The following is a 23,776-nucleotide window of genomic DNA, read 5'->3' on the forward strand; positions in this document are numbered from 1 at the left end:
CCTCTGTTTGTTTCTGTGTAATTTTGTATACTTACACCTTTTTATTATTCCATGTAGCATGATTTGCACATATAAGGAGTCAATGCTACTCAGAGGCAGGGCTATTGTACAACTAAACAGCCCAAATAAAAGACATTAACCTTAACTTTACCTTTAGCCTAAACATATGGCCTCCTACAAAAAAACCCCAATGTTCATCTTCCAAAATGAGGTATATCTTCTGTTTAAAATGCCACAAATACATCAGTTTCACTTGGGCAGTAAGTTAGCCAAGTACTGCTGAAATAGGACTGTTCTCACCGGGATGACCATGCACCGCTGGCCTGCTAGCTATATGACCTGTGACACCTCTACAAAATGTCTGAGTACATATTCAAGATGGGTTTTCATATATTATAAGATTAACTGAACACCTATTTCCAATCTAAACAGTCAATTTCTTTCAAAAATGTATTTGGTGACAAAGCAACAGGTGTTTTATAAAGGTGATGGCAGTTTAGTAGATTTAGCTGTATGTCCTCCACCATTACTGCTGGTTGATGCAAAATGCATGGTGGGATACTTACCTACACCAGTCTAACAAAGGTCTATGGTATCCAGAAGTGACCAATTTTAATTCATGGCTTTGCTGAAAAAGTTGGCAGTGTTGTTATAGGTTGATCAATGTGTAAATTCACTGAATGTACACACAGTAGCGTTTAAAGTTCTTTTTCATTTAACGATTAGTAGATAGCAATATGGTGACTGTAAAATCTTGGCTGTACACTCTACATTGCCAATGGGACACTTGCCAAGCCAGGCACTGAACAGCCCCAAAGGGCCACTGCAACGACCTTGGCAATTCAAACCCACTCACTTAAAGCCATTAGTGCCCCAGTGTTTACGCTCGTCTCCCTTTAGCCAACAAGGCATGGATGGCTCCCAAACAGAAGTGGTAATGAGGTCCTAAGCAGCCTCGCGGCTTCAGACACAGAGACGCTGGAGCAGAGCGGGCAATTTGGTCAGCTGCAGGGAACCTAGGTACAGAGAGGCCCGTAGTCCACTGTTGCCGGCTCACATGGGACTGTAAGGCAAATGTGATCCTGACACATTGTTCTGGCATGCATAATAGGGCCTTTTCAGGGCTCCTCAGGGGAGAGCTGGGAGCCTGATCTTAAAGAAGTAACGTGATGTTGGTTCGATGGTTCCCCCTCTTCTTTACTTTTGTCAACAGCTTTGTTTATGAGAAAGTTGCTTTATGACTCATGTCTGCCTACATACCCATTAGCTTTAAGGAAAATGTGAGACAGATTAAGTAACAATAGTTCAATGTGATCTCTCTTCTCATTCTCTTCCTTTTTTTTTTAGAATGGTCAGGCCAGGCTGTCCAGTCATTCTGCTCTATGTCTTCAGCATCTTTGCACACACAGGTGGTATATGAGATATTGAGATTCCCAATTACACTGTAAATGTTGATAGCCAAGTTTCACAACAATTCCTTCATCTTTAATAGTTGTTTACAGCGTATTTAACAAGTTCTTATGCATTATTCTCCTTTTTAGCTAGTGCTCAGGACGTTCTGTATCCATATGGACCAGGCCATACGGATTTAGAGACTCCCAAGATGGATGATGGGAGTTCTCCAGAAATTATTGTGCTCGTCCCCTTCGTTTTCTTCAATGTCCCCTACCGTTCCATCTATGTAAGCTTTGAAAAAAACTATTATTTCACCATCAATTAAGCTGCAATTGAGAGCTGTAATCCATCAACCTCTTAAACTATTGCAATTTGTATTGTACTGTGTATATATTATTGTTTTTTATGCTCAAAGACAACACTGTCCTTTCTGCCCACAGGTCAACAACAATGGTGTGATTTCCTTCAACGTGCAGGTTAGCCAGTTCACACCAGAGGCTTTTCCTCTGAGTGACAGCAGATCATTCATTGCCCCACTTTGGGCAGATGTGCACAACGGCATCCGTGGAGATGTATACTACAGAGAGTCCACCGAACCAGAAATACTGGAGAGAGCGACACAAGATGTTCGGAAGTACTTCAAAAACATGCCCACCTTCACAGCCACCTGGACCTTTATTGCAACATGGCATCAAGTCACCTTCTATGGAGGAAGCCAGACTACCCCGGTAAAGTCCAAACCCTACTTTGGCACATGTGTACATGTGTACAGCATATCTGTCTTTATAAAACTATTTTATTCTTCTTGTTTGATTAAAAGGTGAACACATTCCAAACTATACTAATCTCAGATGGCATGGCATTCTTCAGTATGTTTAATTATGGAGAAATCACATGGAGCACAGGCACAGCCAGCGGTGGAGATCCTTTAACAGGACTGGGTGGGACAACAGCACAGGTATTCTCACAATGACCACAAGATAACTTCAAACAAATGATAATCCTTTTTGTTACATTAATATATATATGTGTGTTAAACATTTCACCTCACATCCCTCACAACTTTCCCCTTTTCAGTCAGGTTTTAATGGCGGAGACATTGGTCACTTCTTCAACTTGCCTGGATCACGGTCAAACGATGTGGTGAACATTGAACAGACAACAAATGTAAATGTTCCTGGCCGCTGGTTCTTCCGAGTAGACACTGAACTTATAGATCCTGCCAATGGCTGCAGCTACAATGGCAAGTTCAATTAATCGTCTAATGTTCATACAGGTTTCTCTTTTTCTTAATTCCATTAAATGCTCAGAGCAGTTAACGACATTTCTGAATGACATGCTTAAGTGGCTTGAAGAACTGTATTAGTAAATGCCTCTGCCTGTCTTTTCTATATCCTCTCCAGGGCGTTATTACAGACGAGGGGAAATCTTCTGGCTGTCTGACCAGTGTTCACAGAGGTGCCGCTGCCTTGACATTGATAATGAGGTGCAATGCCAAGCGGCTCCATGTGGGCAGTTGGAGACCTGCGAGCAGCAGGAAGGAGCCTTTTACTGCCAGCCGACCCGCACCAGCACTTGTGTGGTATTTGGAGACCCTCATTACCACACCTTCGATGGTTTCCTCTACCACTTCCAGGGGACCTGCTCATATCTGCTAGCTCGGCCCTGCTGGGAGGTGGCAGGACTGCCCTTCTTCAGCGTGGAGGCCAAAAATGAGAACCGTGGGGTCGCTGCAGTTTCCTGGCTTCGAGACGTCACGGTGGAAGTTTATGATCATCGGATCATGTTACCCAAAGGCAGTTTTGGAACAGTCCAGGTAAGAATCAGTTGAGGAGGCTCCAGAAAATGTGCCTTTTGGTTTAGCACTCTTAGGACAGTGATTTGGGCAATAAACAGATCGCTAATTATCTCTCGGATGTAGGTACAAGCTGAAGATCTAGAATATATATTTTGAGAATTAAGTCTTGAACAAAGGCAAGAATGAGAGCATTCAAAACTGGCATTTATTGACAATGATTTGTGTCCATTATCATCCATTGTTCCCATCCAGAATTGTCCTCTGTTTCTCTTTCTAGGTAGATGGCTTGATGAAGACTTTACCAGTCCAACTCAAGCTTGGTGCTGTCAGGGTGTACCAGTCTGGGGTTGCTGTGGCTTTAGAAACTGATTTTGGACTCTTGGTAACTTACGATGGCCAACACTACGCATCCATCTCCTTACCCAGCTCCTACTTCAACAACACTTGTGGCCTTTGTGGTAACTATAACGATGACCCTGCTGATGACCCTGTGCTTCCTGATGGCTCTCTAGCAGAAAGTGTGGTGGAGTTAGGGGGAAGCTGGCGAGCAGAGGACACAGACTGGAGGTGTACAGATGGCTGCGCCCAGAACTGCAGTGTGTGTGACCCAGTAATAGAAGCCTTTTACTTTCGCTCAGACTACTGTGGACTTATAAACAAAACCGATGGACCTTTTAGGGATTGCAGAGCTGTAGTGGATCCTACAGCCTTTGTGTACAGCTGTGTATATGACATGTGCAGCAACAGGGATAACATCACCACACTCTGTCAGGCCATCCAGGCATACGCTCTGGCCTGTCAGGCCCTGGGTGTCACGGTTCGACCCTGGAGATCCCGTTCCTTTTGTGGTGAGATTCAGTTTACACAGATTCTTCAACTTACATTAATTTACTTCATTTTTATGTGTCATCTCACCTGATTTCTTCTCTTTTACTGGCTCTCAGCTTTGTCATGTCCTGAGTTCAGCAATTATCAAGTGTGCACAAGCGCCTGCCCAGCGTCCTGCTCAGACCTCACTGCTCCTCTGTACTGTGCTCACCCTTGCACGGAGGGCTGCCAGTGTGACACAGGCTATGTTCTCAGCGGTAGCCGCTGTGTACAGCTTGAAGACTGTGGCTGTGAGCATAATGGCCTATATTACCCACGTAATGACACTTTCTGGTCTGGTACCAGCGGCGAAGAAGGTGAATGTACACTCCGGTGTATCTGTGGGGCTGCAGGGGAAGTTTCCTGCTTCAATGAGTCTTGTAAGGAGGGTGAGGTTTGTGTGGCGGAGGTGGGCTTGCTGGGTTGCTACCCTCGCAGAGAGGGAGTGTGTTCAATGACCCAGAACTCGGTGACATCCTCCTTTGATGGTGCCTTACTGACATTCCCAGATGACAGCTCCTACTATCTGTTAAAGTTGTGTGGTGCTGTTCCCACGAATGCCTCATTGGTGGAGGTGAAAATAGGCAGACGGCTGGTGAACAAAGGCCCTGCTTGGAAAAGACCTGTGGTAGTTGCTGTGGCCAACGTGGAAGCTCAGATAGGAGGGCTGGATTTAGAGACAGTAAAGGTTTGTACATTCCCTCAAGAGCAAAAACCTTTTGGTTGCTGTTGAATATTTGGCTATGACACTCTTTTGTGTTGCAGGTGAATGGTGAGCCAGTGGCACTCCCATATGTACATCCGATGGAGACAATGATGATCTACAGAGCGCCAGGCAATGCCACAGTAGTGGAGTCCCGTGGTCTGCTTCGTGTCCAATACACACGCCAGGGACTCGTCAACATCTCCCTTTCCACCCTCTTCTACAATGTTACTTGTGGTCTATGTGGTGTCTTTAACAGCAACGCCACTGATGACCTTCGCCTCCCTAACGGACGCCTGGCAGAGTCTACTGAGCAGTTCACAGAGGGCTGGCGGGCCATTGCTGATGACCTTACTTGTAATGGTGACTGTGATGATCTGTATCGAATGTGCACAGATTTGCGCCTCTACCAGAGTCCGTGGATGTGTGGCAACATCAACGACCCAGGGAATAGTTCTTTTCTGGCATGTCATGCAGTGGTCAACCCATCCCCATTCTTCAGGAACTGCTTGTACAACATGTGTGTAAAGGCAGGGAACCGTTCGGCCCTGTGCTCGTCACTGCATGCTTATGCCACTGCATGTCAGGACGCTCAAGTAGGCCTCACTTCCTGGAGGAGCGCCACCAACTGCCGTAAGTAGATATGGCTTTACTTTATTTTGGTTGTCTGGCAAGTGAGATAAAAGATCAACCCTGTGTGTCCAGAATACAAATAAACAGTGAGTGTAGCTATATTAAAAACAAAAAGATATGCCTTCAGGTGGCAAAAGTACTCACATTCTGTACTACGTCTGTACTGCAGATACCGAGGATTAAACAAGTAACGAGCCTGTTTTGATGACGTAAGGAGTACAAAATACAGATATTTGTGTTCAAATGTAGAGTAGTACAAATACTTTGTTACTTCCCACTTCTGGCCTTAGGCAAATCGAATTCTGTCTTACTTACATGTTGTGTCTTTTCAGCGATCAAGCTAGTCTACAACACATAAAAAGTGAAAAAGAACATACTTCTATTTAAATATTTTATATACACAACTTGCAACATGAACCAAGACCACTTTGAAGTTTGTAGTAGGCATATTTTTTCAATAAAACCTACAAGCAGTTTGTGGCTGTGATACAATCTTAATCGAATCTTGATAGATTTGCTAACATTCAAGCCAGCTTTATTGTTATTTGAGCAGCAAAATAACCACAGTAATTTCAGACATCAGCTTGGATTCATCATATGCTACAGGATGGACATTTTTACCATTTTTGTAACATAAATCTGAATATTGGAATCTATTGAAACTGTGCAGAGTCCAAGCAGTTAAGCTGAAAAACTTAAAGCAAAGCCACAGGAGGAGACTAAAAACAAATCTTTTTGGTTGACAATCTTTAATAGTGATCACTGTCTCTCTGTTGCTTTCTCCTCTGTCTCAGCTCTTCCCTGTCCAGAGAACAGTCATTTTGATGAGTGCACTAGTGCCTGCCCTATGACCTGCTCCAACTTGGATGAACTAGAAGAGCCATGCCCTCTGCCGTGCCAGGAGGGATGTCAGTGTGAGGATGGCTTTGCGCTGCGGGACGGCTTGTGTGTGGCACGCAGCGACTGTGGCTGCATGAGCCAGGGGCGCCAGCTGTCCACTAATCAGACTTTCTGGACTGACTGGGAGTGTCAGGAACGCTGCTACTGCAATGGCTCTGACAACAGCGTATACTGCCAGCTCGCACCCTGCCACCCTGAGGAGTACTGCCAGGAGAGTGACGGCCTGTATTTCTGTCAGCCGCGCACTGAGGCCCTGTGTGTGGTGGCTGGTTATGGACATTTCCTGCCATTTGGTGGTGTCCCATTTGAGCTGCAGAGCTCTTGCACTCTTAGGATAGCCACGACCAACTGTGGTGGAACCATCAGTGGAAGTTTACCTCAATTTAAACTGGCAGCTCGTAATGAGGAAAGGGATACAGGCCAGGCAATTTGGGTGAGAGGCTTTGTACTGGAGGTGTATGATTACGAGATTGAAGTGTCACGAAGCTACAAAAACACTGTCACGGTGAGTGCATGATCAGAGACAACAATAAATGAATCAAGAATCATGACCACATATGTAAATTGTGCCCATGTAAGAGAATACCTGTTACAAGGTTGGCCCGGTTGAATATTTATATCCTAACATCAATTTCTTGCTTGACCTGTGAAGGTCGTAGTTGTTGTATTTGTCAGGAAATTTTATTTCTAATCAAGCCGATAGAATAACCAGGCAGAGAGTGAATTCCTCTTTGATTGGCTTAAGGTGGATCTAATTTCAATGGGCATCTTTTATCAGGCTGGATTTGGCTCAGACAAAACCCCGACCCTGAGCGACATTTGGACCGGGTTCACAAACCGACTCAAAGATCTGAGGAGAAACAGAAATGACACACATACACACATAACTAAACACACACACACACACACACACACACACACACACACACACATTTTCTCTCATTTCTCTGTGTCGCTCTCTGTCTCTTTCTCTCATATACAATTAGATTATATGAGAAACGCATAAAGGCTCTTTCACTGAGTCTTATTTCTATCCAGTGGTCACCTGGGTTTCCCCACATACTTTGAAAATGGGAAGGTCTGCTGGATTAGAAGCTACAAATTATTAAAATGGTCCTGTAGAAATATGTGAGTGTCAGCTGAGTCTCGAATTAACAAAAAACCTGTTCCAACTAAAAGCACTTCTGTTGAATGTCTTCATGCAGGTGAACACAGAACGCTTGTACCTTCCTCTGAAGCTGGGGCCAGGAAAGGTCAACGTCTTCACTCTGGGCTTGCAGCTCGTCGTGGAGACAGACTTCGGCCTGAAGGTTGCGTTTGACTGGAACACCCTCCTCGTGTTGACGATACCCCGTGACCTCTACAACACCTCCTGTGGCCTCTGTCAGGGAATGCCCTTATCCCCACCCACTCTCACCACCACCGAATGGGGCATGGTCTGGGCAGAGAGGGACACCTTTTGCCAGGTGGGCTGCGGAGACTCCTGCCCACGATGCGGCCTGGCAGAGAAAAGCGTGCCAAACGATGCCCCTCTCATGGTGGCTGATGCCAACACAAACACCGGCACCGACAATGAGGCGAACGAAGTACACACAGGCATACGTTTCCACATTGGAGATGGACTGTATGTGTTTGTGGATGCTGAAGTTGTGAGGCTGTGTGGGTTGATTGTGGATCGAGGAGGTGTGTTTGCACGCTGTCACAGCAAGGTGGCGCCGGCATTCTTTTATCAAAGCTGCCTGCAGGATACCTGTTTGGACCAAGGTGCTCAGGATACAATCTGTAACTGGCTGCAAATCTATGCCAGTACCTGCCAGACCCAAGGAGTGCCCGTGACTGGCTGGAGGAGTGATACACAGTGTGGTGAGTACAAGTCTGGGCTCTGGAATTTTGGTGGTCTAATAGTCTCCTCTTGTGCAATAAAAAACATATTGTCTCACACAATTCTAACAGTATCTATCTACACATGCAAATAATCCTTTATTTGTGCAGGTTTTAGGATATCTGTGTCACAATGGAGGTGAATGGAAACAAATTTTTGGTGTTCAAATTACTTAAAAAATCATTAGCAGCATGTTTTTTAACAAACAATATGTCTGTTACTTTGATTAACAATTAATCAACATTTTTTACCGGAACTAATTTCTATCAAAGAAATAGCGTCTACAGTATGACTCATTACAGCTGAAGTAGTTTATTGTCATTTTTCAGTGCAACAAAAAAAAACATTTCATTCAACTCCACTGTTTAAAAGGATCCAACTTGTGATTTTAAATATTTTTCTTACAAATCTCATGTGCAGAGACAAACCAACAATCATTCATATTAATCTACTCTCAGGGGAAAAAAACACAAACTCTCCAATCAACATCCTCAAATAATTTACCCCCATAATTTCCTGTGTGTGCTATGTAGTCAGTACAATCCTTAGCTAATTTCTTTGCCAACCTGCCTGCTCCCAGTCCAGAGCTGTCCACCTAACAGCCATTACTCCAGTTGCATGTCGGTTTGCCCGCCCCAGTGCGCCCCAGCCCGCGGCCAGAGGGACTGCAGCCAGGACTGTGTGGAGGGCTGCCAATGTGACCAGGGCTACGTGCTCAATGGCAAGAGCTGCATCCTGTCTCAAAACTGTGGCTGCTACACTGATGGCAAGTACTATGAGGTCAGTCTGACATCCAGCACTACATGGAATAAACTAAAATCTAACTTCCAAATATATGAAGCCAAAAACAGGTTTTTAATCAAAGGTCTTCATTGGCCAGTGAGTGTAGCGATGCCAACATCTTGTAAATGCTATACCTCAACCTGGTGTTACAAATCTGCAGTAAAACTTTGAACTGGAAAGCTTTGTTAAATGTCAGTTAGGAGATATTAAATGATGACAATAAACTTTATTTATACAGCAACTTTCATACAAGGGATGTAGCTCAAATGGCTTTACAGAGAAAAATACATTAACAGCAAGTAAACAAACAAAATTAGACAAAAAATTGAGTTAAAATGACATTAATTAATAACTCTTACATACTGTTCATATTCTGACTCATAATTAGTCTCTACACCAATTCACATTCATAAATTCTCCATCAGTCATTAATTAATGTTTGATTAATCTCATGGAAAAAAAAGATTATGTTTTCACATTCATTATTTTATGGTCCAGGAGAACATTTTATACAATATAAATACAACATGTTTGAATGCTGATTTTTGATTTTCTTGTAAAACTTGTATATTTGCATACAAAATGTGTTTTATTTCCATTTTTGTAAACTAAGGATCACATTAGGAAAAGTCTGGCTAAAAGAAATGTGTATATGGTGTTTTTACAGCTCACAAATGTAAAAATGGGTAATTTGTAATGGTTAACCCTCCTGTCATCCTCCCGGCTCAAATTGACCCCCCTTCCTTCTTTCCTTCCCTCCTCCTCTTCCATCCTCCCTTCCTTCTTTGACTCGAGGACAACAGGAGGGTTAAAAATGTCAAAAATGTGATATTTCACATTAATATATCATGACTGGATTGTTAACTGTTAATAGTTTTTTGATTTTGTTGGTTTTTCATGTTGAAAAGTTGCACCAGAATTATTGTATAAAGATAGAAGAAGATAGATTTTTAGATTTTAACAGAGGAAATCTCTCTTTCTTCCAGCCCAAACAGTTGTTTTGGAACAGTGACTGTACCAAACGCTGCCAGTGCATTGGACGAAACCTGATCCAGTGTGACCCAAGGCGCTGTAAGGCAGAAGAAGAGTGCACCCTGCGGTATGGAGTGCGGGGTTGCTTTGCACGGCGCTCCCAGCACTGCGTTGCATCTGGAGGTGGGGTCTTCAGGACCTTTGATGGGGCATCGCTGCGCCTCCCTGCATCCTGCTCCTTCGTCTTATCCACAAACTGTCACAAGCTGCCTGACCTCTCCTTCCAGCTCATCGCTAACTTTGATAAATGGAGCACACCCAACCTCACCACCATCTCTCATGTCTACCTTTACATCAATGAGGAGAATATACTCATCTCTGGCAGCACTGTCAAGGTGAGAGAAGCATCGGACCATCGTTAGTTTGTCGGTATATCAGCAAAATATTGGAAATGACTGATTGACCTGGTTATAACTTTTACTATGAGGTTTGATTACATTAGATTGATTCTCATTTAAATTCATGTGTGAACTTTGTTCCTCCAAAGCAAATTTACATGTCAGACCTCCTGCCAAACCTTTAAAGCTGTGCTAATCTTTTTTATTTGAACAATGGATCAAATTAGTCACAGTACAGTAATATGAAAGGTGTTGCATGTGGTGATAAAGCCACGGAGAACTCTGCAGGTGCCTTCAACTTGACAGAACTGTGAAGTGTCTTTTAACTCAATGTTTTGATTTTAGAGCTAGAAAATATATGGTTTGGTTCAGTCTCTCATCAACCATATTTCCAGCCACAGTAGGGAGCTATTAGCCAGGAAAGGTATCTCTGTATACGACCTGTCCAGCACTTAATGGCAGGCAGACAAAGATAGTGACTAGCTGATAAACTTGGTGGAGCATTTTGCAGGCAAAGACAGATATCTTCCTCAGGAGTTGATGGAGCCAAGAACAAAGGTAGAAAGAGAATGAATAAGGGATTTAAGTATTGCTATATCAAAAGCATGACTCTAACTTAATGCTAATGTTGCTCTGTGTCTGCTGAATGTATAAGCATATCGGCCATATCAACTTTAAATAAGTAATGTTTCTTTAAGTTCAACTTTTCATTTGTAAGGGTATGTTTTATATCTCATATCAAATGCTCCATAATCTACCTTTGATTGAACTGTTATCTTTTTAAGAGATTTTTTTGTTTACCTGATCCTGATCACTGTCTTCTGGCTTTGTGCCATCTACTGTCAAAGACACCTTTATCCAACCTCTCCTCTAAAAAACTAAACAAACAGATCCATTTCAAATCTCTCTTTTCTTTCCAAAATACTTGAACGAGTTCTTGCAGTCCAATTTACCAATTACCTTGGCACTAATGGACTCTTAGAGCTCCTCTAGGCTTTAGACCATATAATTAAACTGAAAGTGCTCTCACAGAGGTAGTTAAAGACCTGCTGATTGCCTCCAACTGTGGTTCCCAATGAATCTTAATCCTGTTCAATCAGAGTGAGTCAGTGACCACAGCGTTTCTCTGAATTGCCTGAAGAACACCAAATTACGTTGGCGTCAGTGAGAATGAAGTGGTTCACAGTATCTACCAGAAAACAGGGTAATTACAGCGCCATCTCATACCGTCACAGTCTTTGCTTTGGGTTACATCCTTTGATTTCTGTTATGAAGTAGCCCACTCCCACTATCCGTATTGTAAAAAAGCAACAAAATGAAAAAAGTGACCTCGGTAACTGCAATACCTCACACAAATTGAGTTTTTCCATCTTCACCACAATGCAAGTGTGCATATTTTAGCCCGTGCTACATGTCATGATCTCTATTCATGCATTAATATACTTTAAACGTGTTGTTCTCAGTCTAACATTATTTAACTACAAAATAAAAGCTGACAACTTGCAAAAACACATTCTTAAAACATAAAATAAGACATTTGAGTTTATGACACATCCTCTCTTCACCGACTTTCAAATATATTTGTAATATATACTGTATATGGTATATAATGATATTTAGTTTTAGTTGTTGACACACATGGCATGCTTAATAAACATCCTATGCAGATTTATTTGTGCTGTAATGTACTGTACAGCAACCTGATTAATGGAGAAGTTGTTTTAGTCTATAAAATGTCCAAAAATATTATAGACTTTGTGGAAGATAACTTCCACAAATGTCTTCTCCAATAGTCCAGGACCCAAACTGATTTAGTTTACTATCACAGAAGACTTAATAAACCAGAAAATGTTCACATTTAAGAGGCTGGAAACATGCAATTTGGACATTTTTTTTCAATGAATTGATTTAAAAAGTAGTTGTTGATTATTGTTTTATGTTGATCAAGTAATTGTTGCAGCTCTACAATGCTAATTATCACCTGCAGTTAAAACAGAACTCACACAACTCCCCACTGGAGTGAGAGCTAGGTGAGAGTAGAAAATAAATGTCAGAATTTAGCATGTTAAGCTGTTTATTGAGATGAATTAACCCTCCTGTTGTCCTCGAGTCAAGGAAGGAAGGGAGGAAGGAAGAAGGGAGGTAGGGAGGGAGGAAAGAAGGAAAGGAGGGAGGAAGGAAGGAGGGAAGGAAGGAAGGGCAGAAAGAAAGAGAGAAGGAAAGTAAGAGGGAGGAAGGAAGGAGGGAAGGAAGGAAGGGTGGAAAGAAAGAGAGAAGGAAGGTAAGAGGGAGGGAGGGAGGAAAGAAGGACAGACTTAAGGAAGGAAGGGAGGGAGTGTGTGTGTGTGTGTGTGTGTGTGTGTGTGTGTGTGTGTGTGTGTGTGTTTGTGTGTGTGTGTTTGTGTGTGTGTGTGTGTGTGTGTGTGTGTGTGTGTGTGTGTGTGTGTGTGTGTGTGTGTGTGTGTGTGTGTGTGTGTGTGTGTGTGTGTGTGTGTGTGTGTGTGTGTGTTTGTGTGTTACTGTGTGTGTGTGTGTGTCTTCTATCTTAAATATCTAAACATCTCTGTTTCCTCTGTCGTCACAGGTCAATGGTACACCGGTATCAGTACCGTTTCTAACAGGGCTGATGACACGTCTGTCCACATCCGAGGGCTTCATTGTCATCGACACGCCTCAGGACATCCAGATTCGATACAATAGTTTCAACACCCTCAGCATCACAATGGGTCAGAGGCTTCAGAACAAGGTGTGTGGCCTCTGTGGCAATTTCAATGGAGACCCCAGTGATGACTACATAACGTCCAGGGGCAAGCCGGCTGTCAGCGCCCTAGAGCTGGCCCAGAGCTGGAAGACCAACGGTATGCAGAACAGGTGGGTGAGGCTTGGTACAAGTGCACTACTATTTACTCTACTGATGGACAAATCCTGTAGAAATCCACTAAAGATCATCCCTGAATTACATTTAAAAAACACTATATTGGTCATCTTGTTCCTTTGACCCCAATTCACAAAAAAAAACCCAAAATCAGTGAATGCAACTTTTAAAGCAATAACAGTAATGTTTGTTTTTTTATAAATATCTCAACAAATATCACATTTCCATTAACCTTTGTGTCGTCCTCCCGGGTCGAATTGACCCTGTCTGTTTTGACTGTTCCTTCTTTCCTCCTATCCTTCTTTCCTTCTGTCCTTCCTCCTTCCTTCTTTCCTCCCTCCCCCCTTCCTCCTTCCTTCTTTCCTCCGTCCCTCCTTCCTTCCTTCCTTCCTTCCTTCCTTCCTTCCCTTCCTTCCTTGACTTGAGGACAACAGGAGGGTTAAATTTGTACGAATACGAAACAGAAACCTCAGCAGTAATCAATAGTTGGCTTGTATTGATCAATATTTACCTCAGACTTCTAAACCTTACTTATTATTGTGTGTGGCACACTGAGAGAGGCAGTGTTATTTTTAATTTAACTAATAATTTCAGTGATTGCACATGAAACAATCACACATTTTTTGAGTAACCTATATTTATGTTTTTGGTAGTTTAATGATTAAAGAAAAAATCATTAACACTACATCAGGGAAGTATTGTGTTTTGGGCACTGATCAGGTCTTTTGTGAACATAAATGACAAAAAGACGAAAGAACTGACATAAATAACATTTTGAGGTGATTATAAAATTAATACATAACAGGTAATTATTATAACTGCGCAATGTTATTGGTATATTCCTCTCATACTTTCTTAAATCTCTAAGTTTTGGAAACCCACATATGATTTTTGAGTATATTGTTTCATTTGATCAACATCCATATAATTAGTTTTCCTCATGTCTGCCATCTGATGCCTTGGAATCAGTTGAGTCTGTGTATCTTAACGATGGGATGTCTTTCTCCTCTAGTTGTGATGAGACCCAGTACGTGGCTCTGGCCCAGTCCTGTGACAACACAGCGGTTTTGGCTCTGCAGAGTGAAGATGCCTGCCAGAAGTTAACTCAGCTGAAGGGCTTCTTCCAGCCATGCCACGGCCTGCTGGACCCCCGACCCTTCTACCAGTCCTGTTACCTGGACGGCTGCTATAATCACCGTAAGGCTCAGGTCTGTGGTTCGCTGGCAGCCTACGCCGAGGCCTGCCGCTCTATGGGAACCCTCACCACCAAGTGGATCGCCCAGGAGAACTGCTGTAAGGGCACCGCGAGCCTCTCTCAGCCACACACACACACACACACACACACACACACACACACACACACACACACACACACACACCTGGCATTGCAAGTCTCTGTACAGTTAATCTCATTTTTCATCAGAGCTGCAACATAAAAGGTGACTGATTTCAATGCGCTCTTTGTAAGGATCTATGTGTGTAATGTAGTTAACACTTCATTCATTCTTTCACACCCTGTAATGCAACACAACCAGATGATAAGACGTTATTTTTAGGTGACTGTGACCCACTTATCTGTCTTGTCAAAACTCTCTGCTTATTTGAAGTTAACCTGAACACTCTTCAGGTGTAAGTTAGCCTATTTTTTTAACAAAAATAAAAAATAATAATAGATTAAAAGATGCTTTTTTATCAGTACAGAACAACAAACTAAAATCATATCATGAAAACTTAAACCATAGAATAATTGTGGAAAATTAAGTAGGTAGGATGAATATTCCACTCTACTAATGTTACCATTTTCCTTTTTACTATTGTATTATATTTTATTCTGTATTATATAAATACAGAACTAAACTGATTTACTACAAGGGAAATTACTGAATCTTTCTCATGTTAATTAATAATTAATCTAAGACTGTATTGATTTTAGGATATCATGTTGAACTTTGGCCACCAGATTCTGTTTTTGGACAAACTCTCATTTTGACTACAAATATAAAGCTATCTATATTTTATTTTCCTCTAACAATAAGCACTGCTTCCACAAAAGTCAACTGCAATTTTAAACAATGTCTTTCATCAGCCACAGTTTAGCTGTTTAGTTATCTGTATGTTTAATGAAGCCTTGTGTGTGACAGCTAACATTGTGTGTGGACGTGTCTTTAGCAGAATGGATCTACGACCCTTGTGCAGGAGAGATCTGCACAAACTTCACCTGTGAGCTGGAGAACGGAGGCGACCTGTGTGGCTGTCCTGAGTTACCCACCAACACTGGAGGTGAGCGCTTCATATTGCACCAAGGTCATATCATCCACCCCAGTTTTAATCCTATCTGTTTCAGTATGCTGTGTAAATGATACTATGACATTAACAAACCCCAAAATATTTTATAAGTGGTGTACCTGCAGGACTCATTTCAGTGGAATTCAGTTAAAGTTACCTGGCATCTGTTGCATTTTCCTGAGCCTTGTTCTTCATATGCAGCCTGGCTGCAGGCCAGCTCTATTAAAAATGCAGACAGACGGTGCGTCCCGGTAGCCTGCTGGTTGGGACGTGTGCCACATATTCACAGAGACCGCTGTTCGATTCAAGCCGAGCACCTTTGTTGCAGGAAATAAAATAGCAGCTGTACAAGCTGTTGTAAGTCGACTCACGGAAGTAACTCTTGAACTTCAATCATGAAAAATGTTAAGTATGATTGCTCCTAGCAACTGTTATCACATCTGTGGGTTAGATACATCACTCAATACTGATACTGGGAGTAAAAGTGAAAACAAAAAAATCCTCACCCTTCCCAAAAGAGGATGATGATATCAGGCTGAATGTGTTCAGTGAACCAAAACCAGCTCAGCCAGACTGTTGATAGTGGATTTTTTTTGTTTTCCCATTGAATTTTTATTTTATGTAAAACTTTTCTAAACAATAACACTTTTAAACATTATAAGTTTCTAAAATTCTTCTTTCAATTAAGTAGAAGCTAGATATGCATAATAACAAGTTTAACCATTTTAATATGAAAAAAAATCCAAATACAGGTATACAGTGTTGATTTGTGTCTGTTTGTGATAGGTGGTGATGATGACATTATCCAGGCAGAGGTGACCTGTAAGCATGCTCAGATGGAGGTTTCTATCTCCAAGTGTAAGCTCTTCCAGCTGGGCTTCGAACGGGAAGATGTCAGGATCAACGACGAGCACTGCAATGGCATCGAGGGGGAGGACTTCATCTCCTTCCACATCAACAACACTAAAGGACACTGCGGCTCCATCGTGCAGGTCAGTGAACTAACATATTCATTCATGGTTGTCCTTGCTTTAGTAATTGTTTTCTGTTGAATATTCTTTTTTTTATCTCTGCGACAGTCGAACGGGACACACATTATGTACAAAAACACTGTGTGGATAGAGAGCGTGAACAACACCGGGAATGTCATCACCAGAGACAGAACCATCAATGTGGAGTTTTCCTGCGCCTACGAACTGGACCTGAAGATCTCGCTGGAGACTGTCCTCAAACCCATGCTCAGGTCAGACATCCACCTCCGTTTTATTACTCAGAGGAGAGAAAAACAAGGATTCACTGTATTTTTCCTTCAAGTCCGTGTAAAGTAAGAATAAATATGTATTCTGAGTTTGACATACCACAGAAAAGTGTGTTGTTAACCACCCTGCCAAATTTGAATGATTAAAAAAATCGCCAAATATATGAAATTAGGCTTCAAAATAAATATAAAAATCAGCCTCTTTCTCTGCTCCCAAACACTGTGGGAGTGCCTGCCGAGCTGCTGAAACCCCGCCCCCTGCCAAGTGTCACCTGTCAATCAAAGTCACCACCTCTACCAGAAACATGGACGCTACATCTGAGAGCTTTCTGCTGCTAGCTTGGCGGCTAACTCGGTCGGTGGCTAACTCAGCGGCTAGCTTGGCGGCTAACTCAGCTAACTGACTAACTGTAGACTGTAGTAGTCGTAGTGTGCTGAATGTATTTATACCTCTACAGCAGCAGGGGCGGGTTTATGCTAATCAACGCTGCAGTGGTTTTCAGACTAAATCCACTAAATCCTGAACACAGAAATCTTGAAACACAGTTTGTGAAGCCTAGCTCCACAATTCAAATCTAAATTGTTGAAATGCTTTTTACCACCATTTTTAGAAATACATTTATGACCTGTTTAATGTGTTTAGAAGAAAATGTCTGAATTCACTTTACACGGTCTTTAAATATTCTCATCCACCTTTCTATGTTGCCCTTCTTTTTCCACCATCCTCCAGTGTGATTAACCTCACCCTACCAACCCAGGAAGGAAACTTCATCACCAAGATGGCTCTATATAAGAACTCCTCGTACCGTCATCCGTACAGGGAAGGGGAGGTGGTTCTCAGCACGCGGGACGTTCTCTTTGTGGGCGTCTTTGTGGAAGGGGCAGATGAGAACCAGCTCATCCTCATTGTAAACATGTGCTGGGCCACGCCGTCCCGCCACAGCAGTGACCGACTCCGCTATATCATCATAGAGAGAGGGTAAGCTGATTTTCTGTCTTGGATAACACACAAAAATACAAGAAGTAGGGCTGAGAACACACATCTCTAATATACAGACTTTATATACACACACATCTCTTACAGACTTTTCTACTGCTGCACTAACAATGATTCAATTTAAAGACTATAACATCTCAAGAAAATGCTGAAAACTGCAAAACTAGTTAATTGAGTAGTTACTATTAAATTAACCACCTACTATTTGGATAATCGATTACTTTGTCTTTTTTTTCATACAAAAGTGTCCAAATTATCTGATTTCAGCTTCTCAGATGTGAATAATTTCTAGTTTCTTGAGTTTTTTATAATAGTAAAGTAAATATCTTTAGGTTGTTGGCTGTTGGTTTAGATAAAAAAAGACATTCACATCAATGTTTTCCACCATTTTTTTAACTAATTGATTACTTATCAAGAAAAGAATCCTAAGATTATTTGATTAAATTATTAGAATAATTGTTACTTGCAGCCCTATGTGAGTTGCAATAATATATAACATATGTATAAAAAATTAAGCATGTTTTTCAGACTTTTCTATAATCATTGCTGTTTTCTGTTGAAATACCAGCTAGCTTTACATCTACAACATTTTTTAAATTCAGAACATTTACTTGCTGATTAATATGCAGGTTTTGAGAACTACTGGTTTACTGTAGAGAACAGTGAATTTGGATTTCAAGCTCCTACTCATCATTATTTTGTGCAGTTAGGTGTCACACAACTGTAATTTATATCTATTAAATGCTTCTTTTGATTTTACAACCTCAATAAATCAATAAGCAAAGCCAATTATCACTATATCATTACAACTCTGCAACACTGACTCTCCTTTATCTGTTCATATACAGATATTTATATTGTGAACATATGGACTCACAGTACAGGCAGAAAATAGATAAAACTGCTTTTTTTAACATTAACAGCCCTGCAACATGAATAATACCACTCACGGGCCACGTCATGGTATTTCTGAGTAGTATAACTAAAAATAGAAACATATGGCATACTAGGGTAAGACATGTAAGTGTAAGTATAAAGGGAATGAAAACAGAGCAAAGGGTTCACACATATGTTGGTGTAACTTTAGCTTTTATATCAAGTTATAAATATATATAGATAATAAACTTGGCTCTAGTGCTCTTTGCTTACAGTCTAGTTATGCATGTAGTGATTAAAACAGTCCAGTGAAATTAATCCTCCTGTTGTCCTCGAGTCAAGGAAGGAAGGGAGGAAGGAAGAAAGAAGGATGGAAGGGAGGAAGAAGAGAGGAAGGAAGGAAGGAAGGATGGAAGGGAGGAAGAAGGACAGAAGGAAGGATGGAGGGAGGAAGAAGAGAGGAAGGAAGGAAGGAAGGAAGGATGGAAGGGAGGAAGAAGGACGGAGGGAGGAAGGAAGAAGGAAGGAATGGATGAAGGAGGAGGGAGGAAGGAAGAAAGTCAGGAAAGGAGAAAGGAGGGAGGGAGGAAGAAGGTCAGGAAAGGAGGAAGGAAGGAAGGAAGGAAGGAAGGAAGGAAGGAAGAAGGAAGGATGGAAGGAAGGGAGGAAGGAAGGAAGGATGGAAGGGAGGAAGAAGGAAGGAAAGGAAGGAAAGCTTGCACACTTTCTTTTTCTTTACTCTTTGTCTCTCTGCAGGTGTCCAAACATTAAAGACAACACCATCGGTATGGCAGAGAACGGCGTATCGCTCACCTGTCGCTTCCACGTCACCGTCTTCAAGTTTATCGGGGATTACGAAGAGGTCCACCTCCACTGTGACGTCTCCCTGTGTGACTCAGAAACTAACGCCTGCAAAGTGGTGAGAATTAGTTTTGTTTTCTTTTAAACTCGCACCTGTAAATAAATCAAAGGACTGGTGAAACATGTCTGCCGCTTTAATAATGCATGTGTGTGTGTGTTGGACATCCAGAACTGTCCACACAAGAGAAGGATGTACTCGGGGAAGGACAGTGACCATCAAGAGCACATATTGAGTGTGGGACCCATCAGAAGAAGAGGTAAGTGTGATCCGAAACATTTACAACACAAAAACCTGAGCCAAACATTACGCTTTTTTTTTGTTTTTGTTTTTTTTTTTGTGTCATTTTTGACTGTAGTACAGTTTGAGGTACTTGTACTTTACTGCAGTACAGTTTGAGGTACTTTTCTGCAGTACAGTTTGAGGTACTTTACTGCAGTACAGTTTGAGGTACTTGTACTTTACCGTAGTACAGTTTGAGGTACTTTACTGCAGTACAGTTTGAGGTACTTTACTGCAGTACAGTTTGAGGTATTTATACTTTACTGCAGTACAGTTTGAGGTACTTTACTGCAGTACAGTTTGAGGTATTTATACTTTACTGCAGTACAGTTTGAGGTACTAGTACTTTACTGCAATACAGTTTGAGGTATTTATACTTTACTGCAGTACAGTTTGAGGTACTTGTACTTTACTGTAGTACAGTCTGAAGGACTGTAGCACAGTTTGAGGTACTTGTACTTTACTGTAGTACAGTTTGCTGCTGCTGTTTTACTTTTTTCTTTCTTTTTGTTTTAGCTCATTTGAATCCATTGTTGCTTATTTTCATATTGGTTGCTTGTATTGAAATCTTAACTAATTAATACCTTAAAAATAAAAAATAAAGAGCTGACTAGATCATTTTTAAACTTTATATCACGACACCTGAAAGTTACAGTCAACAGTTAATCACCTCATTAAATCACTATGAAGTGATGTTGAACTACAGGTAGCTATAATTAAATATACTTTGTGACTCACTGGTGGAATAGACCTAAGCATTACTCAAACTCATCACAGAACAAAACGAACAAACAAAATAAATCTGTCATCTTGTATGAAAACATAACCTGACACCACAGATGGTTTGTTACACAGAACCAGCTGAGGAGTCGGAAACTGTTTGTAAAAAAAAAAAAAAAGGCACTTACTTGGCAGGTGAACCATCTGTCTATTACCCTGAGAGGCAGCTGGGTTCGTTACTGATTGGTCCACAAGCACATAACTTAAAGCCCGACAGGATGGATTCTAATGTGATCTTGTGAATCCAGTTAAAACATCCAAATCACCTTTAGAAAGAAAACACTGGATTTTTATGTGGTACTTTGTTTATTACACCTAACGCTTTGAACTGCCACCTCTGGCTAGTTAAAGGTGACTCATAAAATCCCAGTGAGAAACATGGTCAGTTAAACATTTATCATTTGTTGCTGATTTAACCCTCCTGTTGTCCTCGAGTTAAGGAAGGAAGGGAGGAAGAAGGGAGGAAAGGACGAAGGGAGGAAAGGACGAAGGAAGGGAGAAAGGAAAGGAAAGGAAAGGAGGGAGGGAGGAAGGAAGGAAGGACAGAGGAAATAAGGAAGGGAGGGAGAAAGGAAGGAAGAAGGAAAGGAGGGAGGGAGTAAGGAGGGCAGGAGGGCAGGGAGGAAAGGAGGGAGGAAGGAAGGGAGGAAAGGAAGAAGGAAGGGAGAAAGGAATGAAGGAAGGACGGAGTAAATAAGGAAGGGAGGGAGAAAGGAAAAGGGGGAAGGAAGAAGGAAGGAAAGGAGGGAGGGAGTAAGGAAGGCAGGGGGCAGGGAGGAAAGGAGGGAGGGAGGAAGGGAGGAAAGGAAAGGAAAGGAAGAAGGAAGGATGGAGGGAGGAAGGAAGGAAGGAAGGGAGGGAGGAAGGAAGGAAGGAAGGAAGAAAGAAAGAAAGAAAGAGAGAAGGAGAGAAGGAGGGAGGAAGGATGGACGAAAGGAAGGAAAGAAAGAGAGAAGGAAAGAAGGGAGGAAAGAAGGAACAGTCAAAACAGACGGGGTCAATTTGACCCGGGAGGATGACAGGAAGGTTAATGGAACAAAAGACGAGAGGAAACAAACCATACATTAGTCTCTTATATATCTCTGGCTTCTAAACTTGGGTCTGCCCCGGCTGATTCATCCCTGAAAGAGACCAATGTTTGGAAGACAGATATGCTGCCGTTCATGTTCACTGTAAACTTCATAGAAATAATTTAATGTTTCAAAGCTATTCAGGATGTTCATGACTCGCCTCCTTGATGTGTCCTCAGAAGCAGACTGGTGTGAGAATGAGAACGGAGGCTGTGAGCAGATCTGCACCAGTAAAGGGACTGGTCCAGTCTGCAGCTGTGTGACTGGGATGCTGCAACGAGATGGCAAAAGCTGCCGGAGTGAGTACAGACACACATACACATGCACGCACGCGCACACACACACACACACACACACACACACACACACACAAACACACACACAGGTGTACAGAGACAGGATTTGAAGGGTTTATTTAAGTAGCACATTGGGTTTAATTAGTGTTTAATTGAACTGTCCAGACCACACACGGATGGGAGGAAGGAAGAAGGAAGGAAGGGAGGATGGAAGGGAGGAAGGAAGAAGGATGGAAGGGAAGAAGGACGGGAGGAAGAAGGATGGAAGAGAGGAAGGAAGGAAGAAGGAAGGAAGGGAGGCAGGAAAGGAGGGAGGAAGGAAGGAAGGAAGGAAAGAAGGATGGGAGGAAGGAAGGAAGGCAGGAAGGAGGAAATAAAAGAAGGAGGGAGGGAGGAAGGAAGAAGGACAAGAAAGGAGGAAGATTGAAGGAAAGGAGGGAGGGAGGGAGGAAGGGAGGAAGGAAGGAAGGAAGGAAGGTCATGAAAGGAGGAAGAAGGAAGGAAAGGAGGGAGGGAGAAAGGACAGACAGAAGGAAGGAAAGAAGGACCATTCAAAACAGACAGGGTCAATTATTATCATAATTGGGTCATATATGATAATAATTTGAATATATTTGGGTTTTGAACTGTTGGTTGGACATTACATATTTGAATATGTCAAGTTTGACTTTGGGGTACTATAATAATCACTTTTTCCTTATTCCTAATATTTTTAGATTAAACAATTCATCAAAAAAAAAAAATCTGCTGATTCATTTTATAATTTAAAAATCCCTACTTGCAGCTCTACCATAAAGCACATAGTTGTACATTTGGTAACACAAAAAAAAAAAAGAAAGTGCATCCTCAGTAATTATGTCCTCTGTCCCCAGCTGTGAGCTCAAGCTGCAGCCTCACACCGGTGGTTCCTCTGCTGTGCGTCAGCGCTGTGATCTCCGTGTTCCTGGCTCGTGTTCACACTCCTCTCCTCTCCTAACGCCCAGCCAGCAAAAACATCACACACAGAAAAGACTTGAAGATGCACAAAGTATCAGCGTTGATTAGCCGTTAGCTCAGCTGTGTTCCAGGCAGAACATCTAGGCAGAATATATTATACAGTCACAAATCTTTGAGTCCACATGTTACTGAATGTCAAAAAAATGTAACTGCTGTCAAGACATACAGTTTAAAAGTCACTCTAATTGGTTATTAATTGGCTTGAAATGATGTCATGATGTTGGATGTAGGCCAGGGATGTCAAACATGCGGCCCGTGGGCCAGAACCGGCCCGCCGAGGGGTCCATTCCGGCCCACCTTCCTTCCTTCCTTCCTTCCTTCTTTTCATCCCTCCTTCCTTCCTTCTTTCCTTCTTTTCATCCCTCCTTCCTTCCTTCCTTCCTTCTGTCCTTCCTTCCATATTTTCTTCCTCCCTTTCTTTCCTCCCTGTCTTCCTTACATTCCTTTCATTCCTTTTATCCTTCCTTCCATCTTTTCTTACTTCCTTTCTTCTGTCCTTCCTCCCTTTCTTCCATCCATCATTCTGTCCGTCCATCATATCTTTCTTCCCTCCCTTCCTCCTTTCTTCCATCTTTCTTTCCTATCTCCTTTTCGTTCCTTCCTTCCTTCCTTTTTTTCTTCCCTCCTTCCTTCCATCTTTTTAATAGTCCGGCCCACATGAGACCAAATTGGGCTGTATGAGGCCCTTGAATGAAAATGAGTTTGACATGCCTGATGTAGAGAGTCGGTTGTGCTGAAGAATCATCACTCTTCACTCTTCACCTCCTTCATTATTTACATACAGCAGGACTCCTCCTCTTGAGGTTAAGGATCACATGTTGATACCAGCACTGTGTCTCAAACCACATACTTCTGAGTAGTGCACTTCTG

General features: G+C 42.1%; 1 protein-coding gene across 1 annotated transcript; it reads left to right on the top strand.

The window, feature by feature from the left end:
• The first annotated feature begins 1,348 nt into the window (after positions 1 to 1,348).
• Positions 1,349 to 23,245, top strand: tecta (tectorin alpha). Its single transcript, XM_053331557.1, has 23 exons — positions 1,349 to 1,412; positions 1,542 to 1,681; positions 1,836 to 2,123; positions 2,216 to 2,353; positions 2,473 to 2,638; positions 2,799 to 3,211; positions 3,471 to 4,041; positions 4,138 to 4,748; positions 4,826 to 5,396; positions 6,191 to 6,801; positions 7,502 to 8,159; positions 8,759 to 8,958; positions 9,948 to 10,328; positions 12,916 to 13,202; positions 14,219 to 14,499; positions 15,376 to 15,486; positions 16,279 to 16,484; positions 16,572 to 16,735; positions 17,481 to 17,729; positions 19,380 to 19,542; positions 19,654 to 19,741; positions 21,794 to 21,913; positions 22,783 to 23,245. Exons 1-23 carry the CDS (start codon positions 1,349 to 1,351, stop codon positions 22,884 to 22,886), a joined length of 6,585 nt encoding a protein of 2,194 aa, XP_053187532.1. The 3' UTR covers positions 22,887 to 23,245.
• Positions 23,246 to 23,776: the final 531 nt, after the last annotated feature.

Source organism: Scomber japonicus, chromosome 13 (assembly GCF_027409825.1).
Source record: "Scomber japonicus isolate fScoJap1 chromosome 13, fScoJap1.pri, whole genome shotgun sequence".
In the NCBI taxonomy this organism is placed as follows: Eukaryota; Metazoa; Chordata; class Actinopteri; order Scombriformes; family Scombridae; genus Scomber; species Scomber japonicus.

Excerpts from the sequence above, each read along its gene's own strand:
- tecta (XM_053331557.1), top strand. The coding sequence starts at position 1,349 with ATGGTCAGGCCAGGCTGTCCAGTCATTCTGCTCTATGTCTTCAGCATC. Across the intron at positions 3,212-3,470 it reads GCAGTTTTGGAACAGTCCAG|GTAGATGGCTTGATGAAGAC; the intron begins GTAAGAATCAGT and ends TTCTCTTTCTAG. Across the intron at positions 15,487-16,278 it reads GTTACCCACCAACACTGGAG|GTGGTGATGATGACATTATC; the intron begins GTGAGCGCTTCA and ends TGTTTGTGATAG.